The sequence below is a fragment of the Eurosta solidaginis genome, chromosome 2 (assembly GCF_040869045.1).
Source record: "Eurosta solidaginis isolate ZX-2024a chromosome 2, ASM4086904v1, whole genome shotgun sequence".
In the NCBI taxonomy this organism is placed as follows: Eukaryota; Metazoa; Arthropoda; class Insecta; order Diptera; family Tephritidae; genus Eurosta; species Eurosta solidaginis.
In genome coordinates this window covers 189194887-189217213 of record NC_090320.1, presented here as the reverse complement: position 1 = coordinate 189217213, position 22327 = coordinate 189194887, and the positions used below count along the sequence as shown (strand labels likewise).

General features: G+C 38.0%; 1 protein-coding gene across 1 annotated transcript in view; it reads right to left on the bottom strand.

Moving 5' to 3' along the window:
* The window catches only part of LOC137240402 (neuronal acetylcholine receptor subunit alpha-7-like), a 47983-nt gene extending 26032 nt beyond the window's left edge, over positions 1-21951 (bottom strand). Inside the window, exons 1-2 of the mRNA XM_067766626.1 lie at positions 21560-21951; positions 14101-14306 (exon numbers count right to left, since the gene is read on the bottom strand). Of these exons, the coding sequence (XP_067622727.1) occupies positions 14101-14306; positions 21560-21662 (309 nt within the window). The 5' untranslated portion in view covers positions 21663-21951. The remainder of the gene's footprint in view (positions 1-14100; positions 14307-21559) is intronic.
* Between the last annotated feature and the right edge of the window lie 376 nt (positions 21952-22327).

Here is a 22327-nt window from a genome sequence, read left to right as displayed (position 1 = left end):
GGCCGAACATTAGTTCTATTTCAGACAGCGATGAATACGGACAACAATTGTGCTGCAGCAATATTGCTCGCTGTGGCAATTAAGCGTAAAAAAAATTTATACATTTCAATAAATTCACTCAGAAATTTTTTATTGTCCATTTTACTTTTCCGCGCACGTCTGTTCCGTTCAGAAATTACTACGATTATGAGCTATTTCGCCATACACGCACGAACAGTTCGCGCAAATGTTCGCCAAAAATTAAAATATTTTGATTTTTGGCGAACATTTGCGCGAAATGGCAAACACCACCATACACGACAGAAAAGGTCGCAGAAACATGACATAACGGGAATGTTGGCGAAAATGTTCGTGTCGTGTATTTGGCGCTTAAGCAACAGTCGACTATTGTGAACGAGCGAATGAAATGTACATTCGAATGTGCATATAAACGAAAATAGCAAAATAATAGCGTGACGACATGGTGACATACATACAAGCAAACAAACGCAGTCCGTGTATTTTGTTTTTGTAATTCTCTGGTCAGAAGTAGAAATGTCAAAGCAGCTAAAAAAGAACCTGATAAACTTTCACAACCTGTATGATTCCGCCATGATGAAACATTTTAGCTAGTTAAAAATTTTTTTCAAGCTCGATTGAAAACAAAATCAACTACTATGGAACAGACGATTTAAGTAATCGAACAGCGATTTAACAGGTGATCCAAGCTGTTTACTATTGTGAGCATTTTGGCGCTTAACTCTTAAAACGGTCGTCCAACAAGGCGCGCCAGTCGTTTCTTCACTCCGCCAACTGGGACCAATTGGTCACACCAAGGGAGTTTAAGTCGTTTTTCCACCTTGTCCTTCGAGCGGAGTGGGGACCACCCTCTTCCTCTTCTTCCATAGGCGGGTTCCGATAAAAATATTTTCTGTGCCGGTGCGTCATCCTTCATTCGCATAACATAGTTTAGCCAGCGTAGCGGCTGTGTTTTAATTTGCTGGACTATGTTGACGTCTGCTTAAAGGTCATCATTAAATCTGCTTCGATACTCGTCATCGCCAACGTAGAGGTCCGTAAATCTTTCGAAGAACTTTTCTCTCGAACACTCCCAGAGCCATTTCATCTGGTGTTGTCATGGTCCTTGCTTCTGCACCATACAGAAGGACAGGTACGATAAGTGCCTTGTAGAGCATGATTTTTGTTTGCCGAGAGAGGACTTTACTTTTCAACTCCCTACCTTGTCCAAAGTAGCAATTATTGGCAAGAGTGATTCCTGAAACATTGATAGACTACATACCTCCATCTAATTTGTTGACGTATGTTCTTTTTTGTGTGGCTGCCCCCCAAACAAGGACTCCATAGTAGAGGATAGGCTTTAAATCACTGTAAATACCCAATGAGAGAGACAATGCGATAAACCCATCGTACACCCCAGCATTCTTTTACGTGCATAAAGTGCCGTCGTTGCCTTCTTCACTATCTCTTTCCTGTTGAGCTTCCACGATAGTTTACTGTCTAGAATGATTACTAGATATTTTGTTTCTCCTGCAGGGTCACCCCTCTTAGCTTAGGCCTGGTCCTCTAAGTAAATAGGGAAGACTGCACAGAAGATTAGATGCAAAGGTATGTATATCCCGAAAACCCCGATCCATTTTGCTGTTGTGTTAACAACATTCAATGGTCACGACCACTCACAAATTGTCATCAAAGTCTTCTACCGGAAGTCCCAGGACATTGGCAATTTCAGGCAATGTCGAGGTTGATTCTGGGACCCCAGCGGGTTAGGGGGTCAGAATATACCCGCGGTAGGTATGCCTGTCGTAAGAGGTGACTAAAATACCAGATTAAAGGGGCTGTGTAGCGCAACCCTTCAGGTTGCCAGCGCAATATATAACTTCTCCAAACACAATTGTCAACCTCACCTATCCGTGGGAAGGGAGGGGTGGCCTGAATGTTTAATGTGGCCATATAAATCGTTCCCGAGATTGTCGGGCTAGCACCTTAATGGTGCTGTGTTACCGGAGCATGCCGGATCTGTATCCGGCAAAGGACCATCACATCGATAACACTCCGCAAAGTAAGTAAGTAACCTTATCACTACAACAACAACAACAGGTTGATTCTGGACAAGTAAGAGTTTACCCTGTTACAGTATCCAGAACGAAGTTGGGCCAGGGTGACTAGTGTCTCCTTTGGTAGTGTGCTTTCTTCTTCTGCAAGTGTAGGATACTGTATATTAATAACAGGCGCGTCCTGGTAAACGCGTGTACCTATTCTGTATGGATTTGGCTTAGGGCCTGCTTATTCTTGTCTGGATCAAACAGGTGTGTTAGCAGGTGCCGGACCTCGTTATAGTGCTTATGGAGATGTTCCCTTAACCCACGTGGATGCGGGGCTAAATCAACCCGTTGTTTGCTAGGATGCCCGATCCATCAAAGGGCTAATCGTTGAAAGGCAAGACTTGTCCTCATGGAACCACCTGAGAAGTTGATTTGTTTGTCTACAGAAAATCAGACTACATAAAATCTATTTAGTAAAGAAAATATTATCAGCCAATTATGTAAACACTTTAAAATATTATGGCGAATATTAGAATCACTAAATAATCGCAACAACAAAACACAGCAAGCAGCAACACTTATATACAAGGCAACGAAGAGATATCTCACACACACATGTAGTCATCAGCCGAAGTAGTTACTCACACATGCACATGCATATGACTATAAGAAAACTACAAATATACATGTATATAGCTGGCAACCAAGCATGAGATACAATTTTTCTCGAACTCACCTTAGGAGAAATGGGTGAACGACAAAACCGAGAGTATAAAAGCGGCGCAAGCTGAGGAATTAGTAATAAGTTTGATTTAAACACGCTTTTGTGAAGTACGAGATATTGAAGTATAATTGTACTACTCCCAAAGTAGACTAAATAAAGACCATATTGCAATACTGAATATTGGAGTTATTTATTCGACAGTTCTGCGATTCGAACGTAAGAAGTTGCAAAATAACCTGGATTTCACTAAATTCGTTACAATCTGTAATATAACAGTCGTCTATAAAAATTTTTGGAAAACACTATCCGTTTTTTTTTCAAGATAGTAGAAATAAAACGCTAGGTGGAGTAGCGAATTGCATAGAAAACAACAACGCAAAGTAAGCTACTTCAGTTGGTTAAGCGGTTTGAGGTGAAATCGCTTAAAGCGCCAAATACACGACACGAACATTTCCGCGAACATTCCGCAATCTTGTTCGCAGCTTTTTTGGCCATACACCATACGAACTTTTGGCCGAACATTAGTTCTATTTCAGACAGCGATGAATACGGACAACAATTGTGCTGCAGCAATATTGCTCGCTGTGGCAATTAAGCGTAAAAAAAATTTATACATTTCAATAAATTCACTCAGAAATTTTTTATTGTCCATTTTACTTTTCCGCGCACGTCTGTTCCGTTCAGAAATTACTACGATTATGAGCTATTTCGCCATACACGCACGAACAGTTCGCGCAAATGTTCGCCAAAAATTAAAATATTTTGATTTTTGGCGAACATTTGCGCGAACTGGCAAACACCACCATACACGACAGAAAAGGTCGCAGAAACATGACATAACGGGAATGTTGGCGGAAATGTTCGTGTCGTGTATTTGGCGCTTAAGCAACAGTCGACTATTGTGAACGAGCGAATGAAATGTACATTCGAATGTGCATATAAACGAAAATAGCAAAATAATAGCGTGACGACATGGTAACATACATACAAGCAAACAAACGCAGTCCGTGTATTTTGTTTTTGTAATTCTCTGGTCAGAAGTAGAAATGTCAAAGCAGCTAAAAAAGAACCTGATAAACTTTCACAACCTGTATGATTCCGCCATGATGAAACATTTTAGCTAGTTAAACATTTTTTTCAAGCTCGATTGAAAACAAAATCAACTACTATGGAACAGACGGTTTAAGTAATCGAACAGCGATTTAACAGGTGATCCAAGCTGTTTACTATTGTGAGCATTTTTTCCAAACATTCGCCACAATCGGTGTCGTTTTGGCGTTTGCTTAACTTTGACCAGTGTAAATCATACAACCCTTCAAAAAACTTGAGTACCTATAAATAATGTAAGGAATACTCCTTTGGGAGTATAGGACTGCTCCAAATCTAATCTGTATTCATACAAAAAATGTGCTCCAATTAACATTGCGATGTCCTAGGAGAGGAGTAGGTGATCCCACTCTCGCTTTGTTTGTGAGTATTCCATAGAGTACATACGTGGGAGTACATTCCAAAGTACTTTCACTGTAGTACTCCATGGAGCACCCACAGAGGATCATATGCCAAAGTACTAAAGAGGAATTGTGTTGTCGGAAAGAATTATCGGAGTGAATTTAATTTAAAATGAAAGTAAATGAAGAGGGGGGCAATACAACTTTTATTTTTTATACTACGAATATTCTTATGTTATTTAGCATTTGCGTGATTAAAGAAACTAATATTTCACTATACTATAGTATGTATACATAAAACCAGTGCGCTGTTGCATTTTATCAGAGTTGCCAAAGTAAAATTTTATTATCAGTTATTTGTATGCAATATTTTACTTTTGGCAACTCTGTTCGATCGTCATCGTGTCGTGATCACGGTCGTTAAAAAACGAGCAATGATCGGCTGATGGTGGTCCGCAAACGCATTTCAAAGGAGTATTGTTAGAGTACTCCAACATGAAAAAAATGGAACACGTAATCCAACAATTTTTGCAGGGAAGTGGCAAATGTTTGAAAACCGTTCACAATAGTAAACACCTATTAAATCGCTGTTCAATTACTTACCCTGCTATACTTCATGTACATGTGAATTTATTTAATTAAAATAGGAAATACCAAAACTGGAGTATACCAGTATTTTGTTGAAATTTTTCGGGTATTATACAAAAACAATACCTAAACATTAAAAGGTAGGTTTAGGGTAGCCTACATGAAAATATACCTGCCTTTTCCGAGGTAGTTACTAGTAACATACCTTAAAGTTTGGCTTCAAATTCTGGTAAATTACAAGTATATTTCAAATAAATTATCCGTAGTTTTTGGGTAAGTTTTCCCTGAAATATAAGGGAAGATATTGTTATTTTCCTTAAAAATTATATATAAAACACCCTTTCAATTCCCTTAGACTACTGCCAATAAATTATTTTTCAGGAAGTCTTTTTCCTAGCTAAATGCCTAAATTAACTTATGTATGTAGTTTTTATTTATATTTGTGTTTTTTTTTTAAGTTTACAAATGTAGGTATAAATTTAATGAATATAAAAAGGTCTCTAATAACTTGTGGTCACCATGGATAGTTTTATTATTGCTTGTTGCAGAAACGGTAAGTCATTATTACTGTCCCCTGACAGTTCAAAAAGGTTATGTATGAAGGTGATCTAAATGCTTCTTATAAAATATATGTTTACCTCTTTCCTGAAATAAAGTTCACCAAGATAATGCGGACGATCCATTAGCTTGCATTGATGTATACCGACAAACATTTTTTACATGTTGAAAAATTTGAAAGATCATTTGTTCCAATCCATACAGCCTACTTTAGTTTTGCATAAAATAAAAAAATGTAAGGCGCGATAACCTTCGAAGATATCTAAGGCTGAGCTTCTCTTCCAATTTGCGTCGTGCTCCTCTTGATTTTCCCTACAAATTGGCCGGACGGGACCTACATGTTTTATGCCGACTCCGAACGGCAATGGCAAGGCAGATGAGTTTTAACTGAGAGCTTTTCATGGCAGAAATACACCCGGAGCGCTTGCCAAACACTGCCGAGGGGCGACCCCCTGAGAAAAATTTTCTTCTAATTGAAAAACCTTATTTCTAAAATTTTGATGTTGCTTTGCCCGGGGAGTGAACCCAAGGCACACCGTATGCCTTAGGCGGAGCACGCTACCATCACACCACGGTGGCCGCCATTTAGTTTTGCATACTGTAACAAATTTAGGGGAATTCCGCTTATTTGAAACCTTCTGCTTATGTTCGAATCGCTAAACTGTTGAATAAATCACTCCAATATTCAGTATTGCAAACTGGTCTTTATTTAGAATACTTTGGGAATAGTACTTCACAATTATACTTCGCAACCAATAGCGTTTTTAAATCAAAACTGATTGCTGATTACTCAGCTTGCGCTGATTTTATACTCTCCGTAGCTTCGTTCGTATATTTCACCTAAGGTCTAGACGTTTCACCTTCTAGAACTTTTGTATCTCCTTTATTGGTTACCATCTATTTACAATGTATATTATACATGTATATTTGTAGTTTATGTTTATCTTATAGCCATAGGCGGGCTTATGTGTGAGTAACTACTTCGGCTGATGATTAGATGTGTTTGTGAAATGTCTCTTCGTTGCCTTGTATGTATGTGTGTAAATGATGATTGCTTTGTTCATGTACACAAGAGTGCAGCTTGCTTTATTCTATTGGGCCTTTATTTACTAACAACATAGTGATGCTAAAATTCGCCACAATACATATCGTTAGCTTAATGTGCAAATGTGCTAAGTCACTTTTTTTGAAAAATTGTATTTTAATGCAGTTTTAAAACTGAATTCAAAATACATCGACCACAAAAAAAAATATTTAAATTTGTCATTTTTACGTGCTATGGGCAATGATGTATAAATGTGCTAAGTCACCAACAACACCAATACACAGATTTTGACAATTTGAACAGACATATTTTGTTGGTTTACAGATGAGCCAACCTGTATATAGTTGAACCATGGCTAAGCGGTTTGAGGTGAAATCGCTTAAAGCGCCAAATACACGACACGAACATTTCCGCGAACATTCCGCAATCTTGTTCGCAGCTTATTTGGCCATACACCATACGAACTTTTGGCCGAACATTAGTTCTATTTCAGACAGCGATGAATACGGACAACAATTGTGCTGCAGCAATATTGCTCGCTGTGGCAATTAAGCGTAAAAAAAATTTATACATTTCAATAAATTCACTCAGAAATTTTTTATTGTCCATTTTACTTTTCCGCGCACGTCTGTTCCGTTCAGAAATTACTACGATTATGAGCTATTTCGCCATACACGCACGAACAGTTCGCGCAAATGTTCGCCAAAAATTAAAATATTTTGATTTTTGGCGAACATTTGCGCGAACTGGCAAACACCACCATACACGACAGAAAAGGTCGCAGAAACATGACATAACGGTAATGTTGGCGGAAATGTTCGTGTCGTGTATTTGGCGCTTAAGCAACAGTCGACTATTGTGAACGAGCAAATGAAATGTACATTCGAATCATTGTAAACTTTACCAAGGAGCGCAACTAACAGCTGATCGCTCAAAATTTGTACACACACACAAACATCACTAATGGCCATATTACGGAAATCTTAGGGAAATTGAAGTTAAATTTTTAAACAGACATAAAATGTTATAATTTTGGAATATATAGCATCTTGTACACCTTAATTGCAGTAATTGAAAGAAAATGTTTGCTTATACTCAAGTATTTAATTATATTTTCCAAATTTATCTTTAATATTGATACAATGATTGATCCAATGCAACTCTGGTCTTCCTACTGTTCTTCATTCCACTCCATTCGAGTGCCTATTTTCACGGCCTGCGAGTGCCTTCCACTCTATTCGCAACATAACCTCGATAACCGAATGTGCATATAAACGAAAATAGCAAAATAATAGCGTGACGACATGGTGACATACATACAAGCAAACAAACGCAGTCCGTGTATTTTGTTTTTGTAATTCTCTGGTCAGAAGTAGAAATGTCAAAGCAGCTAAAAAAGAACCTGATAAACTTTCACAACCTGTATGATGAAACATTTTAGCTAGTTAAACATTTTTTTCAAGCTCGATTGAAAACAAAATCAACTACTATGGAACAGACGATTTAAGTAATCGAACAGCGATTTAACAGGTGATCCAAGCTGTTTACTATTGTGAGCATTTTTTCCAAACATTCGCTTTTTTGTATGTGTAAGTAAAATGTTGCCAATGTGTTGGTTTCATTTCGAGTTTGCCATCTTTTGACAATCCCTTCGACCATGCAATGACATAAATAAAATCAGCTGATGAGATGAGCCAACCTGTACATAATTGAACCATGACTGTAATGCAGCAATGGACCAATGCATGTTTCTAAACGAACATATTGTAAACCGATCATTGCTCGTTTTTAACGATTGTAATCAATACACGATGTTTATTGGACTGTGGGCACTCCATGGATTACTCTGATGTGTGAGTATAGGGTACAGTCTTAGGATATTGCAATGTTAATTGGACCATAGTTTTTGATTGAATTGTGGTTAAATTTGGAGTATGGAGTGCTCGTGATATTTGCAGGGAAGGAGCATTTGTTAATGTTCCCTTCTTTGGAAAAATATAATATTTTTCTCAGCATCGAAAATTTGGGAATAGTAAATGGATAAGGTTTCTCCTAAAATGAACTAAATGTAAAGCCCATGTATCGCGAATTCATTCATTACATGGTATAAAATCTTAAGAAATTATTCATTTTGATACAAAATATTGTAATGAAAAGAGGAAGAAGGGGTTTTAAATTTGAGAAGCAAATCGTCGCTGCGCTAACGAAAACACTTATGTGTTTTTATACTCAGTTGAACAGAGCTCACAGAGTATATTAAGTTTGATTGGATAACGGTTGGTTGTACATATATAAAGGAATCGAGATAGATATAGACTTCCATATATCAAAATAATCAGGATCGAAAAAAAATTTGATTGAGCCATGTCCGTCCGTCCGTCCGTCCGTTAACACGATAACTTGAGTAAATTTTGAGGTATCTTGATAAAATTCGGTATGTAGGTTCCTGAGCACTCATCTCAGATCTATTTAAAATGAACGATATCGGACTATAACCACGCCCACTTTTTCGATATCGAAAATTTCGAAAAACCGAAAAATTGCGATAATTCATTACAAAAGACAGATAAAGCGACGAAACTTGGTAGATGAGTTGAAATTATGACGCAAAATAGAAAATTAGTAAAATTTTTGACAATGGGCGTGGCACCGCCCACTTTTAAAAGAAGGTAATTTAAAACTTTTGCAAGCTGTAATTTGGCAGTCGTTGAAGATATCATGACGAAATTTGGCAGGAACGTTACTCCTATTACTATATGTACGCTTAATAAAAATTAGCAAAATCGGAGGAGGACCACGTCCACTTTTAAAAAAAAAATTTTTAAAGTAAAATTTTAACAAAAAATTTAATATCTTTACAGTATATAAGTAAATTATGTCAACATTCAACTCCAGTAATGATATAGTACAAAAAAATACAAAAATAAAAGAAAATTTCAAAATGGGCGTGGCTCCGCCCTTTTTCATTTAATTTGTCTAGGATACTTTTAACGCCATAAGTCGAACAAAAATTAACCAATCCTTTTGAAATTTGGTAGGGGCATAGATTCTATGACGTTAATTCTTTTCTGTGAAAATGGGCGAAATCGGTTGATGCCACGCCCAGTTTTTATACACAGTCGTCCGTCTGTCCTTCCGCATGGCCGTTAACTCGATAACTTGAGCAAAAATCGACATATCTTTAATGAACTTAGTTCACGTGCTTACTTGAACTCACTTTATCTTGGTATGAAAAATGAACGAAATCCGCCTATGACCACGCCCACTTTTTCGATATCGAAAATTACGAAAAATGAAAAAAATTCCGAATTGAAGCGAAATATAACTTTAGAAAAAACTTTATAAAATGGTTGTGACACCTACCATATTAAGTAGAAGAAAATGAAAAATTTCTGCAGGGCGAAATAAAAAACCCTTAAAATCTTGGCAGGTATTACATATATAAATAAATTAGCGGTATCCAACAGATGATGTTCTGGGTCACCCTGGTCCACATTTTGGTCGATATCTGGAAAACGCCTTCACATATACAACTACCACCACTCCCTTTTAAAATACTCATTAAGTCCTTTCGTTTGATACCCATATTGCACAAACGAATTCTAGAGTCACCCCTGGCCCACCTTTATGGCGATATCTCGAAACGGCGTCCACCTATGGAACTAAGGATTACTCCCTTTTAAAATACTTATTAACACCTTTCTTTTGATACCCATATTGTACAAACAAATTCTAGAGTCACCCCTGGTCCACCTTTATGGCGATATTTCGAAAATGCGACCACCTATACAACAACCACCACTCCCTTTTAAAACCCTCATTAATACCTTTAATTTAATACCCATATCGTACAAACACATTCTAGAGTCACCCCTGGCCCACCTTTATGACGATATTTCGAAACGGAGTCCACCTATAGATCTAAGACCCACTCCCTTTTAAAATACTCATTAACACCTTTCATTTGATACCCATATCGTACAAACATATTCTAAAGTCACCCCTGGTCCACCTTTATTGCGATATCTCGAAAAGGCGAACACCTATACAACAACCACCACTCCCTTTTAAAACCCTCATTAATACCTTTAATTTGATACCCATATCGTACACACACATTCTAGAGGCACCCCTGGTCCACCTTTATGGCGATATTTCGAAACGGCGTCCACCAATAGAATTAAGGCCCACTCCCTTTTAAAATACTCATTAACACGTTTCATTTGATGCCCATATCGTACTAACAAAGTCTAGAGTCACCCCTGGCCCACCTTTATGACGATATCTCGAAACGGCGTCCACCTATGGAACTAAGGATTATTCCCTTTTAAAATACTCATTAACACCTTTCTTTTGATACCCATATTGTACAAACAAATTCTAGAGTCACCCCTGGTCCACCTTTATGACGATATTTCGAAAATGCGACCACCTATACAACAACCACCACTCCCTTTTAAAACCCTCATTAATACCTTTAATTTGATACCCATATCGTACACACACATTCTAGAGGCACCCCTGGTCCACCTTTATGGCGATATTTCGAAACGGCGTCCACCAATAGAATTAAGGCCCACTCCCTTTTAAAATATTCATTAACACCTTTCGTTTGATGCCCATATTGTACAAACAAATTCTAGGGTCACCCATGGTCCACCTTTATGGCGATATCTCGAAACGGCGTCCACCTATGGGACTAAGGATTACTCCCTTTTAAAATACTTATTAACACCTTTCTTTTGATACCCATATTGTACAAACAAATTCTGGGGTCACCCCTGGTCCACCTTTATGGCGATATTTCAAAACGGCGTCCACCTATGGGACTAAGGATTACCCCTTTTAAAATACTCATTAACACCTTTCATTTGATACCCATAGCGTACAAACGCATTCTAGAGTCACCCCTGGTCCACCTTTATGGCGATATCTCGAAAAGTCGACCACCTATACAGCTACCACCACTCCCTTTTAAAACCCTCATTAATACCTTTAATTTGATACCCATATCGTACAAACACATTCTAGAGTCAACCCTGGTCCACCTTCATGGCGAAACGGCATCCACCTATAGAACTAAGGCCCACTCCCTTTTAAAATACTCATTAACACCATTCGTTTGATGCCCATATTGTCCAAACAAATTCTAGGGTCACCCCTGTTCCACCTTTGTGGCGATATCTCGAAACGGCGTCCACCTATGGAACTAAGGATTACTCCCTTTTAAAATACTCATTAACACCTTTAACTTGATACCCATATCGTACAAACGCATTCTAGAGTCAACCCTGATCCACCTTTATGGCTATATTCCTAAATGGCATCCACCTATAGAACTATGGCCCACTCCCTCATAAAATACTCTTTAATGCCTTTCATTTGATACACATGTCATACAAACACATTCCAGGGTTTCCCTCGGTTCATTTTCCTACATGGTTATTTTCCCTTATGTTGTCACCATAGCTCTCAACTGAGTATGTAATGTTCGGTTACACCCGAACTTAACCTTCCTTACTTGTTTTTTTTTTCAAATTTTTTTATTGCATATTTTATTATCACTATATAGTGCCCACATTTCTGCATATGCCGTTTTTGTATATCTCTTTTGGTTTAGATGTGATCGAAAACAGCTATGTGCTCGCAGTACTAGAAGTACTCTGAAAAACGGTTATCTACGTATTTACTTGCTTATAATTTTTTTTAATCGCTAGCGAAAGTGCTTTGATTATAATGTAAAAATAATTACAAACCATCTCGCTTCCCAAGGCAGCCGGTTCTATAAACCGGAGCGACTCTGAGTTTTTCCCGACCAAGGGCTGTCATTTCAGTGTAACCCCATTTAATTTGTTGCGTCCCTCGCACAAATTTTCATCCTCCGAGCAGATCCTTGCAACGGTACTGCGTCATATTCTCCTGCTCCGGGAGGGTATCGAATCCAATCCGGGACCTGCACCTGACCCCGGTCCAGGGAAATGGTTTTGCTGCGTCTCCGCAATAGAGTCGGTAGCAATGCTGAGCATCAGCCCCCGCCCCGTTCTCTTCTCACCCTCTGCCCGACACTAGCATTCGAGTAGGTCAGGAAAACAGACTCTTAGTCCCTACCACCATTTGCCAGCACAGAATATGTGACCCGGCAAATGAAAAGGTCACTTATGACTCACAAAAATTACTACTACTAAGAAACTGAAGAAATGCATTGTTTATCTTTAACAGCTGTTTCTCGCAATTTCTTTTTTGAGTCATAGGCCACCTTTTCATAGGCCAGGTCAAATTCATATGTTTGCGACATCTGACCAATGCGGCTCCAGCCTTGGACGGTGCCACTTTCCTAGATGTTCTGGTCTCAGCGACAGCAACCCCGAAGGGTTTCATCGCGCCATGCTGCCAGGCCGCAAACCCAACTACACCGGGTATCCAAATGCTTACCCAGGGACGTCCAGTGCCAGGGCCACGACAGCAATTGCGTCCTGGCCTCCCTCAACTCAGACATAGTCACCTATCACTTACCCGCAGAGTGACGACGTCTCACCCGTTGTACTTCAGAATTCTGCAGTTAAACTGTAATGTGTTAACTGGGAAGATAACGGAGATAGTTGATTTAATGAAGCGGCATAACATCCGCATTGCAGCGATCCAAGAGACCAAACACACAGCAAGATTTGCCCTGCAGACCTGCTCTGGACATAACGTCCACAGAAAAGATCGCGAGAGCGGAAATGGAGGCGGTCTCACGTTTATTACCCACCACTCAGTGCAATATAATCTATCTAATCCCGACTTCGGCATCACGCTACCGACTGCCTTACACCCTAAAATCTTGGGTGTGACGTTCGATCAGGATCCACATTTTGGAGAGCATGCAACCGCAATTGTATCGAAAATCCAGAGCCGTTATAAAATCCTTAAATCTCTTGCCGGCAGCACTTGGGGTAAAGAAAAAGAAACGCTCGTTACTACTTACAAAGTAATTGGCCGGCCGATTGCATGCTACGCGTCCCCGATATGGTCTCCAAACCTAAAGGTTACTCACTGGAAGAAAATACAAGCCTGCCAAAATTCTGCCCTCAGAACCGCTACGGGCTGTCTTCTTATGTCCCCAGAACACCACGTACACAATTAGGCGAGAGTACTCCCTATTAGGGAGAGAAATGAAATTCTGAACAAACAGTTCCTGTTGAATACCCATAAACATGGGCATCCCAACAGACATCTGATTGATGAAGCTATACCTCCCAGGGCCTTAAGGGTCATCTCCGTAAGCATTATGAGGAAATACGGCAAAAATTTCATAAATTTCCCTACCGCCAGAAGCAAATTTGAATCATGTTTGAAAGCAGCTATGTGGTATAAAACGGTGCAAATATTTATCACGTCGTAATGGGTTAAAAACATGATTTTTTCCTTCACACATCAATAACATACTTTCCATAAAATATTTCAAAAATACGACATTTGCAAAATTTTGCAAATGGACACCAGAAATAAGTTTTTTTGATCTCCTGAAAAGTTACTGAAAACACATACATATGTAACTGTTTTTGTGAGCGCAGCGATGAAATGTAACAAAAAAAGTTTGAAAAAATGGAGAAATTTTAGTTTTTTGATGGGTTTGAATAAAATCTGAGAAAGGCCCTTATAAGAACGGTAACAAAAAACTTTGCAAAAAAACATAATTTTTTATTTACTTACTATCCTTAGCCAGGAATGTAAAACTAGTTTCCCATTTATCTCGTCAATATCAATGTAATTCACCGACATGCCCAATGTAATATTAGTTGGTACACCATGATATGTAGGATGTGAGTTCTTGTCGTAGTTGATAAACAATTGAAGACGCAAACGATCTAAATTGGTCACATTCCAGCTTTTGGTCCCATTTATATTGGTTTCTTGTGCTAAAAAAAATATAAAAAACTGATAATAATAAAATATGAAAAATAAGGTCAGAAATATGTATTTCGTAAGCTTAATGCATGAAGAGGAAGCGATGCAAAAGGTATGGACAAGTCTTGTACTGCAAAGCAACTTGTAGCTGTCACAAGGAGTAAGTATTGTTTCGACATCGCACACATAGATTAATAACGAGCTAACTCAAAAATCTGAAATTTCGGAGCTATGTATGTGTATCTCCTGACTTTCCAGTTCAATAACCGAACGGTATACGCGATTCATTAATACCGGAGACACAGACATAAAGCACAGACTTAAAGTCGTGAGTACGAGGAGCTTGAGCTACTAGCCACCAGAAATAACGCCCGAAAATTTCACCAAAAAATTTGGCGACGGACGGAAGACTTTAAATCCGGTGCAAACTCTTGTAAGAACAAAAACGGCGACCTTGTAACCGATGTCCAGAGAGTACTTATATTATGGAGGGAACACTTCTCTGCTCTCCTAAATGGAGACAGCGATGTACCGCACAGGTATGACGAACCCGACCCCGCAGTCGATGATGATGGAATAAATGTCCCCCCCCCCACCCGATTTTGACGAAGTCAGAATAGCAATAACCAGATTAAAAAACAAAAAGGACGCGGACGCTAATGGATTACCTGTGGAGCTATTCAAATACGGCAGCGGAGTTGGTAAGGTGCATCAGCTTCTTTGCAAAATATGGTCGGACGATTGGAACCTAAGTGTTCTTTGCCCAGAAAGGGGATTCTGCAAACTGCGCCAACTGTTGCGGAATACGCCTTCTTAGTATCGCATATAAGCTCCTGTCAAGTGTATTGTGTGAAAGATTGAAGCCCACCGTGAATCGGCTGATTCGAGCTTTTCAGTGCGGCTTCAGACCTGGTAAATTTTCACAATGGTCCAAATGTTGGAAAAAACCTGCGAAAAAATAATCGACACATATCACCTCTTGTCGATTTTAAAGCCGCCTTCGACAGCACGAAAAGGACCTGCCTATATGCCGCTATGTCTGAATTTACTTTCCCCGCAAAACTTATACGGCTGTGCAAAATGACGTTGAGCAACACCATCAGCTCAGTCAAAATTGGGAAGGGCCTCTCCGAGCCGTTCGAAACTAGTTTTCAGACAGGGCGATCCCCTATCGTGCGATTTCTTTAATTTGATGCTGGAGAAAATTATACTAGCTGCAGAACTTTACCGCTCTGGAACAATATTCTATAAAAGCGTGCAATTGCTGGCATATGCTATCCATTTTGATATGGTCGACCTGAACACCCGCGTCACAAGTTCTGTTTACTCAAAACTGGAAAAAGAAGCAGTAAAGATGGGTTTGATGGTGAATGAAGTACCTGCTGTCATCGAGCAAAGAGTCAGCGCATATGCGCTTTGGCAACCACGCTACTCTTGGCAGCCTTATTTTCGAAATAGCAAAAGATTTAGTTTATTTGGGAACCAACATTAACACTAACAACAACATCAGCTCTGAAATCCAGCGAAGAATCACTCTTGCCAATAAATGCTACCTTGGACTAGGTAGGCAATTGAAAAGTAAAGTCCTCTCTCGGGAAACGAAAATCATGCTCCACAAGGCACTTATCGTTCCATTCCTGCTATATTGTGCAGAGGCATGTTCCATGACAACATCAGATGAAGCCAATTATTGGCATATGTCCGCTATATAACAACATTCGTTCCCTTTACTTTGGCGAAAGAACTTTAGATTGGCCAAGGTGATTGGCAGTTTAAATGCATTTAACTTCGAGGCTCTGGCCATGTTTCTCGCGGATACCTTTAAAATTAGCGACTTATTATTAAATGAATTTTTCTTAGTTGTTAGTATTTTATTTAACACTCGGTGGACACCCAACATACTCTGTTATTGTCGCTTCTTTAATTTACTTATTTAAGTGTATCAATGTACGCAAAAGCATAAGTCATACTCTGTATCTGATTTTTTGGAAAAAATAAATAATACTACTACTACTACATCAGGTGAAGCGGCCCTGGGATTGTTCGAGAGAAAAGTTCTTCGAAATAGTTATGGACCTCTACGCGCTGGCGATGGTGAATACCGAAGAAAATTTAATGATGAGTTGTTCGGACTTTAAGCACACATCAACATAGTCCAGCGAATTAAAACTCAGCGGCTACGCTGGCTAGGCCATGTTATCCGAATAAAAGCTGATGCTCCAGGTAAGAAAGTTTTTTTTTATCGGAACCCGCCTATGGAAGCAGAGGAAGAGGGCGGCCCCCACACCGCTGGAAGGACCAGGTGGAAAACGATTTAAGCTCCCTTGGTGTGTCCAACTGGGGCCAGTTGGCAGAGCGAACAAGCGACTGACGCGCCTTTTTGGACGGCCGTAACCGTTTATATAGTTAAGCGCCAATTAAGTAAGTAAGTAAAAACATTGCGATTTATTGATATCACTGTTTTGATCTAGGTGTGCGATATGTTGGTCCCATATCCAGCAATGTTCTTTATATCACATTGAATTCTGATCGGAATATGTTAAGGTATGATTAGAAGTTTTACTTTTTGTTGCGTTTTCTGTAGACGCACCAAAGAGTTCTAATAATGAAAAAATCCTGTTTTAATGAGATAATATCACTTGATAGGTGCACTCAATTGACGGTGGTAAAAATTGTGGTGAAAATTTATTAACATTATTTATTTTAAAGTAAAAAAAAATATTAAACTGTTATTTTTTATTCCCAGTTTTCACTTTTTTTGATAAAAAAAAATAACCCGTTTATATTTATTTCTTATAAAAATTGTATATTACGTATGTACATATGCATAAGCTCTAAAATCATAATTTTCCACAAAAAAAATAAACAATTTTTGGCAATTTTTTCGGAAAAAATTTTTATTTTTGCTCAAAAAAATTCTTTATGGCAGAAATAAACATGATTGGTTTCCCGAAAGCAAACTACTCAACACCACCAGATATGGTCTTCTTTACTGAGAGGTATGTATAAGGTCCGGATTCGGACTAGGCCTGGGTGACCCTGCAAGAGAAACCATGTAGAAAATATTTATGAAACATGCAAGAAAATAATGTCATGGAACCTCAGCAGGGAGGAGAGAGGGTAGCCTCTACGATACTTTATGCATGTAAAATAATGCTGGGGTGTACATGGGGCCTATGTAGCCTTTGTATGGTGGACAGCCAAACAAAAAATTACCAACCTCAAGAAATTAGAAGCGGTATGCAGGCTACCATTGCTTAACATTACGGCAGCCCTGAAAATAACCCCGAAGACTGTAATATATGAAATTCTGCATAGAACTGGTCGCGAAGAAATTATGTAAATACTAGCAGACCAGGCAGACGTTGTTCTGCCCTAAATTTGGTCTATCTGCATACATCTTAATAAGCTCTTTCCGTCTAACTCTGCCTCCCCCCTCTTATATTTTTCTTAATCTTTTATTCACTCCTCCCTCCGTCTTTTTCGATTCATCTATCTCTATTTCGTCTCACTCTATCTCTTTCTCATTCTCCTTCTCCTACCCTCTTTTCTTTTCTCTCAAGTTCTTCTCATTCTCCTTCATCTGTTATTGCCAGTCCCAGAGGGTGGTCCTAATCCCAATCCCAGTCCGTCTCTAGTCTAGTTCCCGGAAAAAAGGATCGTAAATACTAATACAGGCAAATGGATACACCAAATTTCAGGCAAATCGAATAGGACGTACATAGGTACATACATATATAGGTATGTGGGTATTATTAATTCATGTCTTTATTTCGGCTTCGCATGCTTATTTATCAGTTTTGCCAGGTTGATGCTACTAAATCGAATATTACAATGGAAATTACTTTAAAGCTCTCAGCAATAGCTTTCATTTGATATCCATAATACACACACATTGTACAGGTATCCGCGTCGACGTTTTGGCCTATATCTCAAGACCCTTGTCACTCAGCGATATACAAATTACTATGTACTAAAGCACGTATCAACAGCTTTCATTTGCTATCCATATTACACATACCTTCTAGGGGTATCCGGGTCCACGTTTTGGCCTATATCTCGAGACCCTAGTCATACAGCGATATAAAAATTACTCTGCACTAAAGCACACATCAACAGCTTCAATTTGATACCCATAATGTAAAAACACATCCTACTATTACCCTGATCCACATTTTGGCCTTTATCTCGAGACCCTAATCACCCAGGGATATGAAAATTACCCAGTACTAAAGCACTCATCAACAGCTTTCATTTGATATCCATTTTGTATAAACACATTTTAGGGGTGCCCGGGTCCACGTTTTGGCCTATATCCCGAAACCCTAGTCACCAATAGGTATGAAAAGTACACTGTACTAAAGCAGTCATCAGCAGCTTTCATTTGATATCCATATTATATAAAAAAGTTACTTTTGCCACTAAAAAAAGAAATTCTAACTGAACACCACATTCTTGTCTCACATGCTTTCAAATAAGGCCTACACTCAGAGAAAAACGCCGTTCTAAAATCTAGCACCACCGGACTCAATTCAAGCTCTTCATGTTCTTACTTTTTTGTTCTTGAAAAACGAACGAACTGTTCTTAAAACAACAACCTTGTTCTTGAACTGACACCATTTTCTTGAAAAGAGAACGACTGGTCTTAAATTATGAAAAAATGTTCTATTAATGAGAACGAATGTTATCAAATTGAGTACGATGTTCTTAAACTAAGTTCAACCAAAAGAAAAACGGTACAATTCGTGAGCATTACAATGTTAAGTACAACATTCGGCATGAGCTACCAAGCAGTTGTAGTGGCCGAGCAGCTATGGTCTTGCGGTTGCGATCGTGTGGCGCAAGTTCAATCACCGTCAAACTCTGAATTTTTTTAAAACAATTTTTTTATGTTCTATTTTTTTAACTCTTATTTTTCGTTCAGTTCCATTCACATATGCACAGGTAATTCTCAAACTTGTTATGAAATTTTTTAAGTATATATGCAGATTACGTCTCCAAAAAAGAATAATTTCTCAATAAGAGAAATGTATGAAAAATGCATATTATGCATTTTTCCTTAAACTTTTGAATTTTAATAAACATTTTTTTGTTATAAATATTTTTTTATTTATGACGAAAAAATTATTATTAATAAAAAATAAATCTGTACCTATTTAAAAAAATTCTTTCCCCTCCCACCAAATCAAGTACGGACCGTTCTTGAATTGCGACCGAAAATTTTTGAATCGACCCCAAATCGTTCTCGAAGCGTGAGGACGAAAAATCTTAAATCAAGCCGAAGTAGTGCTTGAAATGAGCACAGAAGGTTCATACATCAATACCAAACTGGTGATAAAATACGAACGGTGTGCTTGGAAAAACTGTTCTTAAAACAAGCCCATCGGTCACGAGTTAAGAAAAAACGTACTTAACAGACTTTTGTCAACGAATGTTCTTAATTTTGAACTTGTTTCGTTCGTTTTAGAACGATTTTTTCTCTGAGTGTAGTCAGTGGAAGTGCATATTGGGCGAGGAAACGAAAGAGCACGTCCTGTGCTCATGTCCAGGCTAATACTCCGGCTATTAGGAGTGACGATGCTAACTTATTAAACTTTTTCTTGTTTTCTTGTAATGGTCCCGATATCATTTCTTTTTAAGTTTAGATATTTGCTGTGAGCCGAACATTCTTTCAAAGATATTCGAGTTTTTTTTTTTTCAAAATAGGAACAAATAAGGAAGGCTAAGTTCGGGTGTAACCGAACATTACATACTCAGCTTCCAAATTACAGCTTGCAAAACTTTTAAATTACCTTCTTTTAAAAGTGGGCGGTGCCACACCCATTGTACAGAATTTTACTAATTTTCAATTCTGCGTCATAAGGTCAACCCACCTACCAAGTTTCATTGCTTTTTCCGTCATTGGTAATGAATGATCGCACTTTTTCTGTTTTTCGAAATTTTCGATATCGAAAAAGTGGGCGTGGTTATAGTCTGATTTCGTTCATTTTAATTAGCGATCTGAGATGATTGCCCAGGAACTTACATACCAAAATTCATTAAGATACCTTAAAATTTACTCATGTTAACGTGTTTACGGACAGACGGACGGACGGACGGACATGGCTAAATGAATTTATTTTTTGACAATCGAGTCTATATCTATCTCGATTAGTTTATGCCGTTACGGGGTACCGTTATGCGAACAAAATTAATATACTCTGTGAGCTCTGCTCAGCTGAGTATAAAAAAGACGTTGACTTCATCGCAGTTCTATTTGATGCTTGTAAAAGATGGGCAACTTCGTAAAAAATCTTTGCAACTACAATTACGGTTTTAAAGATTTTTAATTATCTTGATATCAACTTTGAGTGGAGCTTAAGTCTTCGTCAGAATATCCAATATGGTTATAATTATAAAAAATTATAAATGGAATTTGTTTATTAGGTCAGAGGGGTCTGAATTAGTCTATTTATGTGTAGCATCAAACAGATTATGCCGTCGTATTCATAATAAAAATTTTTTTTTATGTCAACTTAAGCAGTTATTGCATTATACACAGATACATATATACTCAAGGGGTTTTCAGGGGACACAGTGTAGCTTTTTTTTAAATGATATGTTATACTGTCATTTTTAATGAAAAAAACAAAAACAAGATTGTTGCAACAAAAAAGTATATGGCCGAAATATCGCAAATATTTCATATTTTAGTTGTGCAAGACTTGTTGTAAATTTCCAGTACTTTGTGTGCTTTCCATTTGCTTTTATTGCGAATTGTTAACGGCGTGGCATGGAAATAACAAGCATTGCTGTCACCTTCGATACAATTTTCTCACAGGTTCTTCCATAGATGCTCGATGGGTTGAGGTGCAGTGACTTAAGAGGGTGATCTAGCTACTTGTGGTGTGATAGAGCATCTGTTCTTTGCCGATTTTCGCAATGTGTTCGGGATACTTGCCCTGCTGAAACGCCCATGACTGATCCAAACTCAATTTTTCAATCTCTTTTTCAAAATTTGCCAATAAAACAAATAAAGCCGACGAGCATTATTTATTTTTCAAAAAAAGAAATAACGCCCGCCAAGATTAGGAAATATACCTCGGTCGTTATCGCAATGCGCCACAAAGCACATATGTATGCATGTGTAGCATCCAGCAGATAGCGTAGCATTCATAATTTATCTAAAATTTTCTTATGTTAACTTATGCAGTTATTGTATGATACACCGATACATATATCAACTTATGTATACATAAATTTATCCAAATATAGGATAGCTTACAATTGACTGATTGCAAGAAAAATAAAACAATTTCAAAAACCAATGACCAGCGCCCAATAAACGGCAGATTTATGTGTTGCAACTTCTTGCCGGAAGTAAGCATTTTTATTATCACAAAATGTATTCGTTACTTTATGATGGGCCTTTTAATCACATATGTGAACTCGAACACAAAAACACAAAGAAGTAATAATTAAATTAATAAGTAATCACGCGATTGTATTCAACAAATATCTTTATCGATACTGTTTTTCAATTTGTTGGATTTTAAGTTAGACTCCTATTACTTTAGCAATTATTATATGCATAGCTTATGTATCATAATTTTTTTATTTTTCATATAAATCAAGTCGAGTTGTACACGCGCCAGCGTTCTTTATTAAACTGAACTAAAATAAAAAAGAAGACGTAGTTAAACTCAAGATTGAGTACGATCAGGGTTAGAACTTTACTGCGATCGTAGTAGATTTACATAATACGTTTTGTGCATAATCCACAACAATTTTTTAAATTGAAACAAATTAATATTAGGCTGCTCACATTGCCAATATTTAGGTTTTGAACGCGGCGCCCACAAATAAAAATTATAGCAAACGGTGGGGAAGAATATAGAAAAAATATTAATGTTAAAACATGATTTTAACTAACATATATCATCTGTTATTCGCTTCTACCCCACTCTATGTGTCTTGCCAAAAATAGAATTAGGTTTAATATGGCGGCAACGGCATTTGTGATTGATTGTCGTACTACTATGTCGCGCCGAAA